The 21,841-nt window shown below is 42.2% G+C and overlaps 1 protein-coding gene across 3 annotated transcripts in view; it reads right to left on the bottom strand.

The window, feature by feature from the left end:
- The window catches only part of pip5kl1 (phosphatidylinositol-4-phosphate 5-kinase-like 1), a 73,823-nt gene that overhangs the window by 22,107 nt on the left and 29,875 nt on the right, over positions 1-21,841 (bottom strand). For all 3 annotated transcript variants that reach the window (XM_069918327.1, XM_069918325.1, XM_069918336.1), the window contains 2 exons: positions 11,012-11,062; positions 6,446-6,600 (listed from right to left, as the gene is read on the bottom strand). In XM_069918327.1, the coding sequence (XP_069774428.1) occupies positions 6,446-6,600; positions 11,012-11,062 (206 nt within the window). The remainder of the gene's footprint in view (positions 1-6,445; positions 6,601-11,011; positions 11,063-21,841) is intronic.

Here is a 21,841-nt window from a genome sequence, read left to right as displayed (position 1 = left end):
TATACTGTATCATTCGATACCGAGCATTTATTGTATTTGTCATGGTATCCGCATATAATTCCTTCCAAGTTTCATTATTTTAAACATACAATCATTTTTCCCAATAGTTTTTGGGTCCATATATTGCCTCTTCTTTTCCTTTGCTTTGTAATTTGATATACATATTTGTAATAATCCTTTTATTTATCAAAGTGTCCATGATTATATATTCAAAGCAACTACCTTCTAGCAACCTTAAAACATTTCCCAGCCTTTCTTTTAAATATGATTGTATGAAAATATTGAACCATGAGATATTCCATATTTATCTTTTAGCTGTTCAAATGTCAATAGGTTATTGCCCAGAAAACAGTTTTTTAACCTCCTTATTGATTCTTCAGGATATGTTAAGTATACAATAATATTGTCTGCAAATAAACTCATTTTAAATTCTTCCTCTTTAATTTTTATTCCCTTTATCATTTTATCAGCTCTTATCCATTCTGCGAATGGTTCTATTGCCAAAGCAAAAAGGGAAGGTGATAGTGGGCATGCCTGTCTTGTTGACCTACTCAATTTGAAATCATCTGAAATATATCCATTAGTAATTCCTTTTCTTGACCATTCTTTAAAATATATCTTATTAATTGTGAAAGGAATTGATTGTGAAAGGAATTGATTGGTTTTGTTTCAGCAACATATTTGCTATTTGATAGTTTATTATCTTTTGCTCTAAATGTATTCTACTCCATATTTTTAATATCTGGTGTAGTATAGGTAGACTCATTCCACTTTTAGAGTAAATGTTCCAAAACATTTTGCCCTAATTTATATAGCTCCATCTTAACCAAGCCAGCTTTTCACCTACCTGATAAAAATCCAACAAGAATCTTAATTGGGCTGCCCTGTAGTGATTTTTAAGATTTGGCAAATGCAATCCCCCTTGTTTATATGTCCCTGTTAGCTTTTCCAAAACTATTCTTGGTTTTTTACCTTTCCATAAGAATTTTCTTACCAATTTATTCAATTTTTGAAAAAAATTCCCCAGTTACAGGAACAGGTAATGTTTGAAATAAATATTGTAACCGTGGAAATATATTCATTTTGATGCAGTTTACTCTCCCTATTAGAGTTATCGGCAAATCCTTCCATTTCCCTAAGTCCTCTTGTATCTTTTTAATTAATGGCTGATAATTTAGCTTAAACAAATGACAAATTGTTATCTATTCTGATGCCTAAATAACGTATTGCCTGTAATTGCTATTTAAACAGAGATTCTTTTTTACATTGTGTTTTGTCTACTGTATTGATTGGCATCACTCACTTTTATCAATATTGATTTTATACCCTGAAATCGCCTCATATTCTTTCGATTTGGTATGTAATCTCCTTATTGATTCTTCAGGATATGTTAAGTATACAATAATATTGTCTGCAAATAAACTCATTTTAAATTCTTCCTCTTTAGTTTTTATTCCCTTTATCATTTTATCAGCTCTTATCCATTCTGCGAATGGTTCTATTGCCAAAGCAAAAAGGGAAGGTGATAGTGGGCATCCCTGTCTTGTTGACCTACTCAATTTGAAATCATCTGAAATATATCCATTAGTTAACACTCTTGTCTTAGGGTTATTATATACTTTAATCCAATTAAGAAATTTTTCTGGTAATTTTAAATTTTGTTGTACTTTGAAGAGGAAGCTCTATTCCAGCCTAACAAAGGCCTTCTCTGCATCTAGATCTACTGCCACTGTTGGTTCTTTATTTACTTGTGCTGTATGTATAAGATTAATAAATTTGCATACATTCTCTGATGCCCTTCTTTACAAATCCCATCTGATTTGATTTCATCAACTGTGGTAAACAATTTGCTAATCTATTTGCTAGTAATTTTGTGATTAATTTATAGTCAGTATTTAATAAGGAAATTGGTCTGTATGAAGATGGTGACAAAAGGTCTTTCCCTGTTTTCAGAATTACTGAGATTATTGCTGTTTTACAAGAATCAGGTATATTCTAAGTTTCTTCCACCTGTTTTATTTCATTTAGAAAGGACAGGATGAGTAAGTTATTAAAGGTTTTGTAAAATTCCATGGGGAATTCATCTTCACCTGGTACTTTATTATTTGGTAAAGTCATTAATGTGTCATAAACTTCTGTAACAGTCCGGGATTTGTTAATTTACATTGTTCTTCCAAATCTAACTGAGGTAACTCATCTCAGACTTCAGATTGATATAATTGTTTATAAAATCTCCTGAAATTATAATTAATCTCTTGTGGTTTATATGAAATCTGATTATTTTCCCTCCTTGTTGCTACAATTGTTCTTGCTACTTGCTCTGTTCTCAACTGCCAAGCCAAAATGTTGTGGGATTTCTCTCCTAATTCATAATACCTTTGTTTTCATTATGTTTTTTCCCACTTGATATGTTTGTAACATATCATAATTCAATTTTTTCTCTGTCAATTGTCTTTTTTTCCCATATCGTCTCCTTTCATTAAAACTTTCTCTAGACTTGTATCTTTTTCCAATTGTTCTATTTCTTGGCAATATTCTTTTTTTAATTTTGGTTGTATAATTTATTATTTGCCCTCTAATAAAAGCTTTCATTGCATCCCATAATATAAATTTTATCCGATACAGAGTTAGCATTCATATCAAAATATATTTTAATTTGTTGTTCTATATATTCCCTAAAATCTAGTCTTTTTAGCACCATGGGATTAAGTCTCCATCTATATCCTTTAGTTGGAGTATACTCCAGAGCAATTATTAGCCACAAGGGTGAATGATCTGATAACAGTCTTGCTTTATATTCAACATTTTGAACTCTCCCTTGTACTTCGGCAGACAGTAAAAACATATTAATCCTGGGGTAAGTCTTATGTCTGTTCGAGTAATATGAATAATCTCTATCTTTTGGGTGTTGTTTCCTCCATATGTCTAATATTTTTATATCCTTCATTGAACTTAATGTAAATTTAGCTGCTTTTTTTTGGAAAATTTTCCCAGTTTTATCTAATAAGATCAAAGCTGAAATTAAAATCTCCACCCAGTAAGATATGCCCTTGTGTATCCAATAATTGTAAAAAAAATGTCTTGCATAAATTCCTGATAGTCTTTGTTAGGTGCATATACATTGAATAAGTTCCAGAATTCTGAGTAAATCTGGCATACTGTCATAACATATCTACCAGCCGGGTATGTAATTACTTTTTCTATTTTAATAGGCAAATTTTTGTTAATGAAATTATAATTAATTTATAATATAATATAATACCTCACCCAGCCTTTAAGTTATAAGATGACGCTAACACATGACCTACCCAGTCTCTCTTCACTTTTAAGATGTTCTACTTCTGTTAAATGTGTTTTCTGTACAAATGCTATATCTATTTTTCCCATTTTTAGTGATGTCAATAATCTTTTTTCTCTTAATTTGGTTATGTATTTCATTAATATTAATGGTCATGAATTTCAATGTATTAATTCTATTAGCCCATGTTTTCCTACATACCACCCTCTCAGATCTTCCAATCCTCTTCCTCTCCAACCACATTCTTGAAAGTTTATATTACTTGATGACACAAACAACTTGAAAAAATTAATAACCATAAGACGACTAAGAAACTGAAGAAAGAAAAACATAGAGAACGCCACCACCCCCCCACCCCGATTTGAGTTGTCCTTGCTGACCTGCAGGATAACCATAACACCCTCAACTTTGTGGGTTGCGGTATAAACCACAATTGTCAACTGATTTTGCAGCATACCGTCCCTCCCCAAACCCCAGCCCTCCTCCAGAGAATTTACAACATATTTTTCTAAAGACTTAAACAAAGCTTTCATGTAATCCAACTATTAATTAAACTATTAATCTCCAAACATATTTACATATATATTATCTTTAACTGTCTCTGAGTTCTGTTGATTACTCTTTCCTTGTGGAATATTTGGCAGTTCTTCAACGAAACGAGCCTTTCCTGGGTCATCAAACAGTCTATTTTGTTCACATGAGCTAAATATTTTTAACATTGCTGGGTGTCACAAGACAAAATTGTAACCATAATGTGTTTCCATGATGTGTCTTTTATTGAGTTAAACTCCTTGTGCTCTTTAAAAGTTCAAAGCTTATGTCCGGATAGAAAAATATTTTGTTCCCATTATGTTCCAATGGACCTTTAATTTCTTTTGTTCTTCTGGCCACCCACTCTAATATTTTTTTTCCCTTATCGGATATCTTAATAACTTAACCAGAATGAAGAATGGCTTTTGCTGTGACTGGGGTTTTGGTGACAAAGCTCTGTGGGCTCTTTCAATTTCCATCTCTTCCTTAAGTTCTTCAGTCTCTAGAATTTGCAGTATCTATTGTTTTAGAAATCTTTTTATATCCCACTATTTTTATATTATTACGTCTACTAAAGTTTTCAAGAATATCAATTTTCTGGGCCAATAAATCCTGTGACATTGTGACTTCGAAAACTCTTTATTCCTTTAAAAGACATTTCCATACCTTTCACTCTCTTCTACTTCTTCTCATTGTTTTTTTTATATCCATTATTACATTTTCCATTTGTTGAATTTTTGTATCTGCTTCTAATACACATTCTCTATTGACCTTAATCCCAGACATCAAAGTTTCCATCAACACTCTCATCTGCTCATCAAAGTACTTTATGTCTACCATTTGTTTTTGGCTTTTATCTTTAATTTTCTTCTGTTTCCTTCTATCTCTTCCAAATCTTCTGTTCTTCGTCCATGTCTTCACTGGATGTCAAGTCTGCTTCCAAGGCTGTTTCTCCTGTGCTGCTCTTTATTGGGCTTGCAGCAGCTTGGTGCTGGTGTCTGCTCTCCTCAGTGTCTTGCTTGGAATGTGTTCCGTCTCCGTCAGCCATCGCTGGAGCACACCCAATGGCGCTTCCCCCAGTCGCTGCTCACCTGCCGGTCTCGCAGCTCAGGCTGCCTTGCCCAGGAGAGCTCCCAGTTCCGGAGTGCAGGTAAGGCCTTCCTTTTTGTTTTCTGCCAATTTCTTCCGCTCTTCTTTACTATTCAACGCAACTCTTTCTTTCCCTTCAATGTTTAACTGTTGATTCCTCTACTTTATAAATTACAGCTTTTTTTCCACTTTTTTTAACTATTCTCTGGAGAGGGCTGGTTTCACTGGACCAGCTGCTACTCCATCACATGACCTCCTCCCTTTTTATCCCTTTAGTGTATCCAATTATCTGGCCCCTTAAATAAGCCTTCAATGTGTCCCAAATTTTAAAAAAAATTATTGTCAGTAGAGGGGCAGTTCATCTCACAGAACAGTTCTATCTGAGTTCTGACAAAGGTGCAAAATTTCAGCTTTCCCAACAACAGTGAAATTAGGTGCCATCTATACACCGTAACCTGCTAATCTGGCATTATGATAGACAAAGTCAGGGTGAATGGCCTGACAGCAGTCAAGCCATGTACTTGGTTTCCACTATCCTACTTTCCAACTAGGCTGATGCCACAAAATAAAAATCAATTCTGGTGTAGGAATTGTGTTGCCTTGAGTAAAGGAATAATCCCTTTTTCTCAGATTCAATGCTCTCCTAGTGCCTACGAGATTCAAATCTTTTATGAAGGCCAGAGTGGACTTAAATGCCTTGGCCCTTGTCACCTTCTTGGCTGACTTATCCATGACCGGATCCAAAAAGAAATCCTTTCCAATCAATATATTCTCACCCCCCTCAGATACTTACAAGAATATATCTTGTAGAAATTTTTCATCATTGAAATTCAGGGTGTATACATTCCTTAGTGTTCAGGATTCTGAATATATTTGACAATGCATCATTGCGAACCTCCTTGCTGGGCCAGTGACCACCCCCCGGACCATTACTGGAACATTCTTTCCTATTAGGATTGCCACTCCCCTGCCTCTGGAATTGAAGGAGGATGCTGCCACCTGACCTACCCATTCCCTTTTTAGTTTGGAATGTTCCTGGTTCATTTGATGGGTGTCCTGTAGGAACACTATGTCTGCTTGCGCTTAATTGTTTTACCCATCACTCCAGTGCCTCTTCATCTTCCTCTCCCCCTCCTTTCTTGACCTCCAATACTTACCTTCCATCCCTTTTGTCTTGTGTCGACTCCTGGCATAGACGCTCATGAGCAAAACGAAACCTAAACTAATCAACAAAACCAAAACTCAAACCAATAATTAAAAAAAAAACCCCAAAGTTCCTTCTCCTTCCCCTCTTTTCCCCACTCCACTCCTACTCTTCCCAGCGTCCCTATCCCCTACACTCCCCCTCCAATTTGGAGCGTGCCTGTGGCACCAATCAAACCTCCCCACTTCCTCCACCACCTTTAAGTTTCCTTTATGATAAACAAGTGTAACAATTTTTTCAGGGTCTTTTGCTATTAATAGTGTCATAGCTGCAGAGTTGTTTCACACATGGACTTATTCTCTGCCTGTGTTGACCTCACTCACGTTAAGAAGAAGTTGGCTTTACTCTTGGAGTTGCTGATAAATTGTAGATAAAAGCCCTCTGAGCTGAGAGACTGCTGGTAGTCACTCTCGCTCATCTCCAGCATTCTTCGGAACTGTGCAAATACGGGTCCAGCATATGTCTTCATCTGAAAGCCCTACCGTAGATAACAGAAGGAAAATTTGAGCCTCATGCCGCCTGACAATACTTACCACAAACAAATGACCTTTACAGAACATAACACAATCGATGGATCTCCAGCTGAACCACTTTAAATGCCTATTGTAAAACAAAATGACATTTAAGATGACAAGGGTAACGCTGTTTCGGTCTGGTGCACTGACCTCAAACTTGCCAAGGCCTGATGACAGTTCTCAGACACCTCCTCTTACTTATCCTTTGAACAAGACCCCACCAAGAAATGTCGAGCTATTGTGTCACACATAACTTCTGACCTCATCACTTTCGGTCATCTCCCTCCCACAGACTCTAAGCTCTTTGTTTTCCAATCCCCCCACACTGCCAGGTTCTAGCTCCTACCCAAGATCCACAAACCCAGTTATCCTGGTAGACCTATTTTTCCCATGTGCTCCCATCCCACCAAACTGGTTTCATCATACCTTGACTTCATTTTGCCATCCGGTACAGTCCCTTCATCCTACCTAAATCTGCGATATCTCACATGCCCCCACCATTACTTCAACAACTTCCATTGCCCTGAACTCAGTACAGCCCTGCCAGCCAAGTAGTGCCTCCAGTGACACACTCCGTGGCAGAGTGCCTGCGTTTAGGGACCTGCAGGGTGGTGAGAAAAATGCCAGTGGTTCAGTGTGGTGACCAGTGCGAAGTTGGAGGCACCACTTTCCACTTGGAATGGGACTGACTCGTCAATGGTGTGCATTTCTGCCTTGGCAATCCCATCCCTGATGCTCTTGAAGGCTTACAGGCCGCCATCATTGGGGGAAAGGTCGTGGTTTTCATCAGGGGTTGGGCCTTGTTGGCATAGTTGGGGACCCATTGTGCGTAATACAAAAAGAGCCCCAGGCACCTCTTTAGAGCCTTGGGGTTCTGTGGTAGAGGTAATTCTAGGATGGGGTGCATGCGCTCAGGGTCAGGGGCAAACATACCATCCTCCACCATGTACCCCAGCATCACCAGCCTCACTATGCTGAACACGCACTTCTCACTTCTTTTGGTTATATGTTAGGTTGAGCACTTTTGCAGTGGCAGGAACCTCCGCAGGTTGTCATTGTGTTCTTTCTGGTCGTGGCTGCATATGGTGACATTATCCAAGTATGGGTAAGTGGCTTTTAACCCATTGTCATCCACCATGTGGTCCATTCCCTTTTGGAACACTGAAACCCCATTTGTGAGGCCAAAAGGGACTCGTAAGAGTTGGTACAGTCTACTTTTGGCCTCAAATGATGTGTAGGGCTGGTCCTTTGGGCAGATAGGTATGCTGACTTGAAATCTATGGTCGAAAAGACCCTGTATTTTGTGATCTCATTCACCATGTCATCAATTCGGGGCGGGGGTAAGCATCCAATAGGGTGAACCAGTTGATGGTTTGATTGTAGTCAATCACCATCCAGTTCCTCTCTGCCCCCTTTACCACCAGCACTTGTGCCCTTCATGGACTATTACTGGACTCTATTATGCCTTCCCTCAGCAACCGGTCCACCTTGGACTTAATGAATCCCCTGTCTTTCGGGCTGTACTGTCTACTCTTAGTGGCCACTGGACTACAGCTTGGGGTGAGGTTCTGAAACAATGGAGGGGGAGGGACCCATAAGATGGCCAGGTTGCAAGTGGGTAGCGCTGCCCCACATCCAGGTGCATGATTGAGGCTCTCCAAAAAGTGGGGGGGGGGGGGGGGACACACACTTCCTGGAACTGGTTGTTCCTGATTGTGAGCGCGGGATGAGGGCCGTCAAACTGCATCAGAACCCCCTTTAACTGGCACTGGAAATCCAGTCCCAAAATGACAGGGGGGCAGAGATGGGGCATCACCAACAGTCTGAAATTTTTGTATTTCATCCCCTCCACGGTTAGGTTCATGTGGCACTTCCCCTGGATTTCTGTCGAGAGGGACTTGGAGGCTAGTGCTACCCGACACTTCATGGGGAACGTGGTCAGGGAATAGTGTTCGGTGGTTAACTCTGGTCCAAGATGATCGAGGCTAATGTCGGTTCGCTGTCTGGCCCACTGCAGCCATGTTGTTGAGTCAGTGGCTGCCAAGATGACCGCCTGGGAGATCGCGAATATGGCCTCCCCCATGAATCGCACGCAGTAGGGCCCGGAAGTGGAGCCGACAGTGACGTCCCTCCTTGTCATGACATGGGCCTGAAAGTTTGGTTCTCCACAACTGGAAATGATGACTGGAGCTGTTCAAGCCACGGTTGGCAATGCAGGTCACGGGCCACATGTTGTGCTGCTCATGGGGTGTGCTTAGATTGGCATACTCTTGTGTCGTGCCCTTTCTGCTGGCAGTTCAAGCAGGTCACACTACGTGCAGGGCAGTATTTTTGAGGATGCTTGCTGTGCCCACAGTAGTAACACCTCGTGTGCTCGGCAGTTGCGGCGGCCTTCAGGGGCAGGGGCCCCAAATCCCAAGATAGCACCACCTGTTCTGCATATCTGGGGAATGTGTGGCCAACGGCATAGGCCTCTGCTTTCTTTTGGGCCGTCTCCATGGCTCTGGCCATGTGCACGACCTCCTGTAGGGACCGATCGCCCTTCTCCAGGAGTTGTTCATGGATGTTTTGGGAGCAGAACCCAGCGATCAGTCCATCACGAATGAGCTCCTCCTGGTACACTCTACCTCTATCACGTCCTGGCACATGCAGTCTCGTCCCAGCTCCTGCATGGCCTGCATGAACTCATCAATTGACTCACCTGGGCCTTGGTGTCGGGAACCAAGCTGGAAGCACACATACCTGGCGTTCCTTGGTGCTCCATATTTTTGCTGGAGCAAGACCATCGCCTCTTCATACCCTGTGGAATTGCAGATCAGTTGGTGTACATGATGGCTTACTGCTGTGAATAGTAGGTCATACTCATTGCTGTCTGCTGTGATTTCATGGCGCCTCATGTAGGCCTTCAAGCATCGTAGCCACATGTCGAATTTTGTGAGGCCTCTGGGTCTTTGGGGTTGATATTCAGCTTCTCCAACTGAATCGCCTTGTCCATGGCACTTAAAAATTTAGATCAATAAATTGTATTGCGATCAATGACAACTCACAGACACTAAGTAAGGGCCAAAGGCTTTGTTGATCTAAAGATCCAACCATGCCTCAGCATGCTGCTGGCTCAAGTCCAAGGGCAGGTAAGAGGGAGTAGGCTCTCGGTCTTTATTAGAGGTCTTGGGGGAGGGTCTACCAGTTCTGCAGGCGCGCCAGCCTCCCCAGCTCAGTGAGGAACATGCCTGCAATACCATGTTCCACCATAGTGATCCTACCTCCAGACACACCTCCCCTCTCCACCCCTCTCTGCTTTCCGCAGGGACCACTCCCTCTGAGACCCTCTCGTCTTTATATCCTTTCCCACTTATCGCTCCTTGGTACTGATCCTGTGACTGCAAGAAATGCTACACATGGCCACACATCCTCTCCCACCATCATTCAGGGCCCTAAACAATCCTTTCAAGTGAAGCAACACTTGTGAATCTACAGGTGTCATCTACTGCATCCGGTGCTCCTGTTGAGGCTTCCTCTACATTGGAAAGACTGGATATAGACTGGGAGATCATTTCATTGAGCACCTTTGCTTGTCCGCCACAATACTGGGAACCTCCCAGTGGCCAACCATTTTCATTCCACATCACATTCCCACACTGACATGTCTATCTACAGCCTTCTACACTGCCCAACTGTGTCCAAATTGGAGGAACAATAGCTAATATTCTGTCTGGGCATTCTCCAACCAGATGGCATTAATATCGACTTCTTCATCCTCTGTTAAGCCTCTTTCGATCTCCCTCATCCCCCTGTCACTTGTCTCTTTTTCTCCAGATCCACACCCCCTACCTCTCCATTCAGAGAGTTATCCCCTCCCCATTACCTCTGCTTTCTTCTCTTCTGCTTCCCATCTATCCACCTCCAACCTCTTGCCTGTTGACCTGTGCTCCTCCCTCTGCCCCTTCTCCCCTCCTCCCCCCCTACCTTTTCTTCAGGTACATGCTTGCTTTCTGCTCACTCCTTGATGAAGGACTCAGGCCTGAAATGTTGGTTACCCTTTTCTTCCTGTAGATGCTGCATTACCTGCTAATTTTTACCAGCACTTTTGTGTATAGCACAGGATTGAAGATATCTTAATTCATTTAATAATTAGTTGAATCCAACAAACAGGAAATTAGTGCAGCAGGATTATTTTCTCAAACTGCCATGAACTCCCCAAGCAAAGACAGTGAAATAGAAAGCAGTTGTAATGCAGGAAAGATCTGAAGGAGCAGATAAGAGTTGATATTTGATAACAATGAAATATGTATTCTCCTAATAGATCTGAATGAGTAGATTGCAGCGTTACATTTGCCTGTTGTTAAATGGAGCAATAAAAGTCCAGTGGCCTACCTTGTGCATCTGTGTTAGCACAGCACCAAAGTCTAGATCATTCAGTAAACCCTGGAGAAGAAGACAGTCAAAGTGCAGACAATCAATATAACAATTAAGATAAAAGACAAAGTTTGAATTTTCACAACCTCAGAATGTCTGAAAGTATTTGGCAATCCCATTCCCCTGATCATGGAGCAATCCCATTCCCCAGGTCACTGGGCAATCCCGTTCTCCAGACCACAGAGCAATCCCATTCCCCAGATCACAGAGCAATCCCATTCCCCAAGTCAGTGGGCAATCCCATTCCTCGTTATTCTCCTTGGAACAACATCATTTTGCTATGATCTGCACACTGTGCACAGTTAATGTAGCAGTTAGTGCAATGCTAATACAGTGTCAGTGTCCTGGATTAGAATCTGGCGCTTGTGTAAGGAGTTTGTATATTCTCCCCGTGAATTGCATGGGTTTTCCTCGGGTGCTTTGGTTTCCTCCCAACCTCCAAAAAAGTATGGGTTTGTATGTTAATTGGCTGAAATTGGGCAGCAAGTGTTTCACTAGTTGGAATGGGCTCCACTGTGTTGTAAGAAAACCCAAAATATTTTTAAAAATTAAAAAAAAACTACTGGCAATCTACAAAGCTGCACTTTCTTGGAATGTCAATGGGAGAGGAACTGGAGCACTGAGGAAACCCCCAGAGTTTTCTGGAGGTCAGGATTAAACGTGATCATTGACATTTTGAAGCAGCAAATACAGTTTTGCCTTTGGGTCACATTTTGTCCATCATACAAGTGCCAGCACCATAAGCAAAATACCCATTTATTACCATTCTCTAGTTATTGTTCAATAACTAGAGCCATTCTTTCATAATTTTGTCCAAGAATCAAACCTTTTTACGATACAATTATATATATTTTTCATTTTAGCTGACTTTTGTTTTCAGGTAAGGATATCAAGGAAGTATAAAAGCAAAGTATGAGCAACTGAATAACTAATAATTTTCTGCCTGCTGTCTAGTAAATATTTATTCATCAATATTAGCCTGGTGATGTCAGTTGACACCATGGAACTTAACCTGGTTTAGAATGCTCTTGTGCTTCTCTAGGGATGAAAAGCCTGTGTCTTTGTTGTGTTTATATCAATATTCTAACCACATGAGAATCTCCAGCTATAATAACAGGGCAGCTTTAACCCTTGAGATTTAACAGAATCCCTCCAATGTGTAATGCAACAAGGATTGGCAAATGGAATTTAACTCTGACAAGTGTGAGGCATGCATTTTAGTAAGTCAAACCAGGGCAGGACTTGAAGAGTATTGTAGAAGACCAATCTTGGAATACAGGAGCATAGTTCCCTGACATTGGCAACTCAGGGGGACAAACTGTTGAAGAAGGTGTTTGACATGCTTGCTTTCATTGAGTGGGGTATTGAGTATAAAAGTTGGGACATTATGATTCAGCTGTACAAGGTGCATATTGTATGCAGTTTTGGTCACCAGCTATAGGAAGGAAGTAAATCACAAAATTCTGTAGACACTGCGATTGAAGTAAAAACACAAAAACACAAAGTTTAATGAAGGGCTCGAGCTCGAAATGTCAGTTCTGTATCTTTGCCTTTGCTACATAAAGGACACTGTTTTGTGATATAGAGAATTTAGGTTAAAAAGACTTAAGTTAAAATGTGATGATTAATCATAAACAGGGAAGCCAGAATGGACAGAGAGTTTACTAGCAGTCAAGGACAGAAGGAGCTGCTGAATATGTTTTTTTAAACCTATCTTTTCATGGTCATAGTGAGAGACATGCAGGAGACAAAGGATTGATAAGAAGTGTGAGAAACAAAATTCAGTGAATGTAGAGTTCACAGCGTACGTAACGAACGTGATAATTAATAATGCAGTTATACTTAGAATGTTTTTTGTAATACTAACCAATTAAAACAGTATTAATAAGAAGGGGAAGGGCAAATAATAAAGGTATAAAAATCAATGCACTGTATGTATCGGGGCTTAACTGGTGAGAAACCAGTTGAGTCCAACTCTGCAGACTTGTAAATAAAGCTTGTCGTGTCATCAGTTTTAAAGAGACTCATGTGTGAGAAGTTTTATTTCTGACAAATGGGGGCTCGTCCGGGATCTACACTCCGGCCGTGAGGGGAGGCGAGAAGAGGGACATCGGAGGCGGTGCACCCCGCTGAGTTCAGCGGCTCCTAGTCCCTTGCTCGTCGCTTCGGGCGGCTTGAGCGAGTGGTATCCGGACAGGGTGACACGACAAGACGGAGAGGAGAAGGGTGACGGTTCAATCCCCGGGAAGACACCGGTAAGTGACGACTTACAATTGTGGTGTGGGGATTGGGTAACAGGTGTAACGGGATACACCTGTTTGGATAAAAACCTAACGGAATAGATTAAGTATAGATCTTTTGTCGTTGTGTGAGAACCCTGTCGCGGGACTCTAGGATAGACCCCAGGGAAACCTCGGCGGTAACCGAAGGAGGGACAGCACCTCCGACGAAGTGCCGAGAAGAGAGGGGTCAACCCCAGGAAAACCTCAGCGGTAACCGAAGGAGGGACAGCACCTCCGACGAGGCGTCTGAGAGGAAGGGAGTAGGGTCCAGAGCGAGAGGGTCCTCAGCAACGATAAACAGATCTAGGTGGGAAAATGGGAGGATCAAAATCTAAGGGCTCGTCTGAAAATTCAGGACAATTCCTGGGAGTACCCCTTGACAGCCCTTTGGGGAGAATGTTTGAAAATTGGGATAGTAAAAGATATCGGGACAAAAACAAGAAAAAGATGGTCCAATATTGTCTCCTTTGGTCAAAACAACCTATTAAAGGTTCCTCGGTCTGGTGGCCGAAATTTGGATCTGATGAGGATTGGGTTAGACAAGCATTAAACATATATGTAAATTCGAGACCAAAGGTGAATCAAGAAGAGTCAGCATATGCATTTTGTTGGGTTCCCTGGCCAGGATCCTTAACAGAATGTTTTAAATTGAGAGTGGCAGGAGAAAAGAAATGGGAACCTCTGGACAACCTTCCCCCTCCTTATATTCCCCCGGTGCCTACTGCGCCCGAGGAAAGCTTATTACCGGAGGGGAAAGGTGATGAATCTGATTGCCCCGAAGGGGGCCGGGATAAAAAGGATGAATTAAGGGAGTCGGACCCTAAACTTCCACCGGTAAACCGACCCTGGACAAGATCCCAGACTGGTCCAGGACCATCAAAGTTTTCAATAAACCTAAATCCCCTGAGAGAAGTTCCTATGGGAGGACCGGGAGGGGGAACGGGATATGTGAATGTTCCCCTAACTAGTACAGAGGTGCGGGGATTTAAGAAAGAAATGAAAAAGTTATTGGAAGATCCTATAGGACTGGCTGAACAGCTTGACCAATTCTTGGGACCAAACACATATACGTGGGAAGAGATGCAGGCAATAATGGGAACATTATTTTCACCCCAGGAGAGGCAGATGATTCGACGGGCTGCCCTCCTCATGTGGGAATATGAACAACCTGGGGACCCTAGACCCCATGAACAAAAATATCCCTTAAATGAACCCAGGTGGGACAAACGAACACCCGAGGGATTGGCAAGTATGAGACAATATAGAGAGTGGACAATTAAAGGGATACGGGAGGCTGTGCCAAAGGGTCACAATTTTACCAAGGCATTTGGGAACCACCAGGGGAAAGACGAGTCCCCTACTGATTTTTTGGAGAGGGTGAGAAAGAATGTCCAACAGTATGCTGGTGTGGACCCTAGTACACCAATGGGTGAACAGCTTATTCGAATTGAATTTGTTTCCAAATCATGGCAAGACATTAGAAAGAAACTAGAAAAGGAGGAGGACTGGAGTGAAAAACCCCTAAGTGAACTGTTAAAAAAGGCACAAAAAGTATATGTGCAGAGAGAAGAAGAAGATCAAAAGAAGGCGACAAAGGTTATGGTACAGACTATCCGACAGATGAATGCTGAATCCAGAGGGGAAAGAAAACAAAACCTTCCTCTAAACAATCCAAAATATCCAAGAGAGGGAAGACCCCGGAGGTTCGTTAAGTGCTATTACTGCAATGAGGAAGGACACTTTAAGAGGGAATGCCCCCGATACAAGAGGGAATTGCGTGCCCTCGAACTTATGGAAGAAGATTAGGGGTGTCAGGGGTTCCAAATGTTAGGGACCAAATATAAGAGGGAACCCCTGGTAAAACTAAAAATTGGTCCCAAGGGAGAAGAGGTGGTGTTTATGGTGGACACAGGAGCGGAACGAAGTAGTGTAATAACTGTGCCAATCGGAACTGAGCCTATAAAAAGTAATTTGACAATTTCTGGGATAGAAGGGGCTCCCAGAATGGTATCAATAATTCCCCAAGTAACAGTGAAACTGGAAGAAAGAGAAGGGGTACAAGACCTCTTGTTATTACCTTCGGCTGGATTTAACCTCCTAGGAAGGGACTTACAGGCTCTCCTAGGTTTGGGTGCTCTCCCTGTGGACGGAGAAGTGCGAGTCCACCTCTGCGCTTTAAAGGAAGAGGATGAACGGCAGATTGACGAGAGAGTCTGGTATAAGGAGGGAAATCGAGGAGGTCTGGACATCCCACCTTTACATGTCACATTAATACCAGGTCATCAGCCGGTAAGGAAACGTCAGTATCTTATTTCTTTGGAAGGGAGAAAAGGGCTACAGCCGGTAATTGAGACTTTAATACGAGACGGACTATTAGAAGAATGCATGTCACCTTATAACACCCCTATACTCCCAGTAAAAAAGTCAGATGGATCCTATCGCCTAGTTCAGGATCTAAGAAGTTTGAATGCTATTGTTCAGACCCGCCACCCAGTGGTGCCTAATCCCTATACTATTATGAGTCGGATTCCCCCAGACCATGAGTGGTTTAGTGTTATCGACTTGAAGGATGCCTTCTGGACTTGTCCGTTAGAAGAGGAAAGTAGAGATATGTTTGCGTTTGAATGGGAAAATCCATGGACAGGTAGACGGAGACAGTTTTGGTGGACTGTATTGCCCCAAGGGTTCACTGAATCTCCAAACCTGTTTGGACAAATGCTAGAACAAATCCTGATGGACTATCCACAATCTGATGATTCCCAACTAATGCAGTATGTGGATGATTTACTATTATCAGGACCCAAGGAACAAGAAATGAGGAGAGAGACCATTAGACTCTTGAATTATCTGGGGAAAAAGGGTCTACGAGTGTCCAGAAACAAGTTACAGTTTGTTGAGAAAACTGTGATATATCTGGGACACCAGATAAGTAAAGGACAGAAACGGATTACCCCTGAACGAATTGCGGGAATCACTAGAATGCCTTTACCCTGTAATAAGAAGGAAATAAGACAATTCCTGGGACTCTTAGGATACTGTAGGTTATGGATAGAGGACTACTCAGCTTTGGTGAAGTTTATGTATGATAAACTGACAAATGAAAATGACTATCCATTGAAATGGACCCAGGAGGAGGAGGGATGGTTCGAGGACTTGAAACATCGCCTAACACGAGCCCCAGTGCTCACTCTGCCCTCTTTAAAACAGCCCTTCCAGCTATTTGTCACTCATAACCAAGGAACAGCTGTGGGAGTTTTAACACAGGAAAAAGGTGGTCAGCGACACCCAGTGGCTTTCCTTTCCAAAATGATGGACCCAGTGTCTCGCGGATGGCCGACGTGTATCCAGGGAGTAGCGGCTGCTGCTCTGTTGGTAGAGGAAGCACGTAAACTTACTTTTGGAGGAAAGATGACTGTGTACACCTCCCATTCTGTGAGTGTTTTATTAACACAAACTGCCCATCGATGGCTGACTGATTCTCGTATATTAAAGTATGAAACCATTTTAATGGTTGGAGAAGATTTACAGTTTGCAAAAATTAATAGCTGCAACCCAGCTCAGTTTTTATACGGCAGTGAAACAGAGAAAGAGGTGGAGCATGACTGTGTCGAGTTGACAGATCTTCAGACCAAGACCCGAGAAGACCTTTGCGATACTCCGCTGGGAGAAGGATATGAATTCTACATTGACGGCTCCGCCAGATGTGTTGACGGAATGAGAAGAAATGGGTATGCTATAATAGAAGGAAATACTTGGAAAGTAGTAGAATCCACGAGACTACTCGGAAGCTGGTCAGCACAATCCTGTGAACTATATGCCTTGCAGAGAGCCCTCAGAATACTGGCAAAGAAAATTGGAACAATTTACACAGATTCCAAATACGCATACGGGGTAGTGCATACCTTTGGTAAGATCTGGAAGGAGCGTGGTCTAATTACATCAAGAGGAAAGGAATTGGCACACGAACAGATGATTACTCTGACTCTAGAAGCCTTAACATTACCCCAAGAAATAGCAGTGGTCTACATACCAAGCCATCAAAGGGGAGATAACCCAACAGCAATTGGAAACAGACTGGCTGATGAAGAAGCCAAAAGAGCAGCCATGCAACAAGAAGTCCGTTTGCTGACTTTAATCCCAATAAGGCAAGGCATAAAGACAGCTCCCATTTTCACTGCTAAGGAAGAAAAGAACATGGATCAGCTGGGCGCAAGCCAGTTACCTGATGGAACATGGAAAACACCAGATGGAAGAATTGTTCTAAATAAAGAAATAACTCGCAATATTTTAAAACACCTGCATCAACAGAGCCACTGGGGCACTCAAGCCTTATGTGACACAGTGCTTCGAGAATATGTGTGTAAGGGAATCTACACCTTGGCCCAACAAGAGGTGCAAAATTGTTACCTATGCACAAAAATTAATAAGAAGATAATGAAGACAGGGACCATGGGAGGTCAACCATTAGCCATACGCCCTTTTCAACGTATCCAGATCGACTTCACAGAGTTACCTCAAGTTCAAAGATGGAAATATCTGTTGGTGATAATAGATCACTTTACCCGATGGGTAGAAGCCTTCCCAACAATAAATACTACAGCCTCTACAGTAGCTCGCCTCCTCCTAGAGCAGATAATCCCCAGATATGGTATAATGGATTCTATAGACTCAGACAGGGGTCCACATTTTTCTTCAAAAATCCAGCAATTGATTTGTGATGCATTACAGGTCTCTTGGAAATTACATACCCCTTGGCATCCACAAAGCTCAGGGAAGGTCGAACGTATGAATGGAACACTAAAAATCCAATTGACAAAGTTAATGGTGGAAACTAAAATGCCTTGGATAAAGTGTCTGCCCCTAGCCTTATTAAGAATTCGTACTGCCCCACGAAAAGATGTAGGGCTGTCCCCTTATGAAATGATGTTTGGGCTTCCCTTCTGGAGTACAGTTGAGGGGTGTCCCACCTTGGGGGAAGGGGATATATTTGTTAGGAACTATTTACAGGCACTGTCACGCTCTCTTACAGATTTACGAAAGAGAGGACTATTGGCACAAACACCGCCTCTAGACTTTTCTTTACACAAAGTGGAACCAGGAGACTGGATTCTTATCAAGACCTGGAAGACTGAAAAACTCCAGCCCCAGTGGGAAGGTCCATACCAAGTTCTCTTAACTACAGAAGCTGCAGCACGAACAAGAGAGAAGGGGTGGACACACGCATCCAGATTTAAGGGACCTGTAGAGGCGCCACAGGACCCTGATACGAACTCAGATTGGACTTGTATTCCTAGAGAAAAACCTCTTACCTTACGATTTCGCAAAAAGACTTAATTCACAATGTTATTGTTATGTTCTTTGATTTTTCTTAGTTTGCCTATGTCTTTATCAGGTGTGAAATGTAAGAAATGCAGAGATACAGTGGTCCTGTTTCAGGACCACATTTGGGGAAGAAAGAAAGGTAATTTCATTTCCCATACCTCAGTTCCTGAGAAATGCTGGGCAGAAAATACCACCCAACATCCATATACCCCTTGTGTGGAAAAAGAAGGAAATAATATGGGTCATTATATACAGATTCCTAATACCACTCCTTTCCCTCTTAACGGTTGGAAAGGTGACTCAAGCCCACCATGCCCTAATGGACTCTGGTTTTGCATACACCAACGTACTGTTCCAATGAGAAGTTACACTCCACACTCGAAATTGCCTGTCCCTTTAAGACAGCCGGACTTAGTTCGAGTCCATCCAAATAACCATGTAAGTTTCGGTAATGCAATTGGGGGAGATAACCTTTTTGTAGATCTGGCAACTAAAATTGCAGGAACTTTTAATGTAACCAATTGTTGGGTCTGCGGGGGTCCACGGATGTCAGAACAATGGCCTTGGTGGGGAGAACCTCTCAATTCATTGACCATGATTTCCCGCATTTGGACAACTAACCGAACGAGATCAAGAGAAACCTGGTCTCTCTCTAACGTCCCCTCTGGTTTTTATTGTCTCTCACGAGCCGGCAAATACCCAGTAGGAGAAAGTCCCTGCAAGGCTGTATGGATTCGCATTTCGCCTGGTGTTTTCACTTGGTTTCCTAAACCTCAGACTTGGTTCTTATCTACTGTTTTTAAAACTAATTGCCTACCCCTGTCTAATAGCAGTATTCAGTTTTGGAATTGTACCACTTCCACCATCACAGGACCATACCAATCAAATCCTGTTCTTAAAAGAGTTTGGGAAAGGGGGTATGGAGTATCCCCAAATGGATTATTCTGGGTATGTGGTAATAAAGCTTATACTCGTCTTCCCTCACAGTGGAGTGGAACTTGTTTCCTAGGAATAATCCGCCCAGAATTTTTCCTTCTACCCCACGATCACGGTCATAAATTAGGCGTGAAGGTCTTTGATACATTACATCGTGAACCCCGCTCTACCACGGTACATTTGGGAGAATGGAGAGATGATTGGCCTCCAGAGCGCATAATTCAATATTATGGTCCCGCTACATGGGCTCAAGATGGATCTTGGGGTTATCGTACTCCTATATATATGTTAAATCGCATAATTCGCTTACAAGCAGTGCTTGAAATTGTTACAAATCAAACAGCTATAGCCCTGCAATTACTTGCATCCCAGCAAGGTCAAATGCGCTCTGCTATATATCAGAACCGTCTACCCTAGACTATCTCCTAGCCACGGAAGGAGGTGTATGTGGCAAACTTAATTTGACTAACTGCTGCTTACAGATTGATGATAATGGAAAAGCCATTCGTAAAATCGCTGATAATATTCGTACATTGTCCCATGTACCGGTTCAAACCTGGCATCCTTTCCCACAATTTGGTAGCAGAGGATGGACAAATGGATGGACAAATGGTTTGGAGGAACCTGGTGGCGTACCTTCTTGTGGGTCATCGGAGGTATTTTATTCCTCCTACTTATTTTGCCCTGTATTATTCCCTGTCTACGCAGCCTGGTGATTTCCATGGTCGAACAAGCTATGCAACCAGGGGGGATGGGAGACCCTGTAAGACTTTTATTTCAGCGTGAGATTAATGTATCATAAAACATTTCTCTTCCCTAGCTTAGAATCCCCATTCATATCTATACATATATTCAACACATTTTAAAGAGAGAAAGGGGTGGATTGTGATATAGAGAATTTAGGTTAAAAAGACTTAAGTTAAAATGTGATGATTAATCATAAACAGGGAAGCCAGAATGGACAGAGAGTTTACTAGCAGTCAAGGACAGAAGGAGCTGCTGAATATGTTTTTTTTAAACCTATCTTTTCATGGTCATAGTGAGAGACATGCAGGAGACAAAGGATTGATAAGAAGTGTGAGAAACAAAATTCAGTGAATGTAGAGTTCACAGCGTACGTAACGAACGTGATAATTAATAATGCAGTTATACTTAGAATGTTTTTGTAATACTAACCAATTAAAACAGTATTAATAAGAAGGGGAAGGGCAAATAATAAAGGTATAAAAATCAATGCACTGTATGTATCGGGGCTTAACTGGTGAGAAACCAGTTGAGTCCAACTCTGCAGACTTGTAAATAAAGCTTGTCGTGTCATCAGTTTTAAAGAGACTCATGTGTGAGAAGTTTTATTTCTGACATGTTTGACCTGCTGAGTTTCCCCAGCATTTTGTGGGGTTTTTTTTTTACAGCTATAGGAAGAATGCGAATAAGTTGAAAGGGGTGCAGAGGAGATTCAATAGAGGATGATGCCAGGAAAGGCTGGATAGATCGCATTTCTATTCACTGGAGTATAGGAGGATGAGGGTGACTTCATGGAGGCATATAAAATAATGAGTCCATGAACAAAGTGAATGCTGCAGGGTAGATGATTCAAGAACTACATGGAATTGGTTGAAAGTCAGATGGGAGAAATATAAGAGGGACCTGAGGGGAAACTTTTTCACTCAGAGAGTATGGAAAATAAACTACATGGACTATGCATTAGCTATTAGGCATTCATTAATCCATTACTATATAACAATTTACTTTGTACTATATTCACTATGTATTCATCGTTATATTGACTAAGTTACTGTGTAATAATTTACACACACTATAGGAACTTTCAGGTGGCCAAAATCCCCGCTTGTAAAGCCACATATTATGGCAATATGCGGCTGTCGGGAGGCCACTTGAATGCGCAGGAGGCCCCTGCGAGGCGAACTTTGTAACCCTCCTCCGAGAGGGATAATCGCCGCAGCACAGTGGTCCCTCCAGCCATCTGAATGCAGCCGCCTGAAAGCTACTGCATTCGGTATGACAGTCAGCTGGCGACCGCCTGACAGCTCCTCTCCCAGCTACCCCTTCTCCTCGGTGCGGGACATCAGGCCAGGGGCAACCGGCGTGGGCTGTTAGTGTGGGGACTGCAGGGCTGGAGCGGCCGGCGGGGGAGTACGGGGCTGGGGTGGTCGGTGGGGGAGTACAGGGTTACGCCCACACACAAATTCCGACTAAATTTAAAAGGTGAGAGGTTTCGACAAGTTAT

Source organism: Narcine bancroftii, chromosome 1 (assembly GCF_036971445.1).
Source record: "Narcine bancroftii isolate sNarBan1 chromosome 1, sNarBan1.hap1, whole genome shotgun sequence".
Lineage (NCBI taxonomy): Eukaryota > Metazoa > Chordata > Chondrichthyes > Torpediniformes > Narcinidae > Narcine > Narcine bancroftii.
Note: the sequence above shows the minus strand (reverse complement) of the source record. Positions and strands in the feature narration are given on the sequence as shown.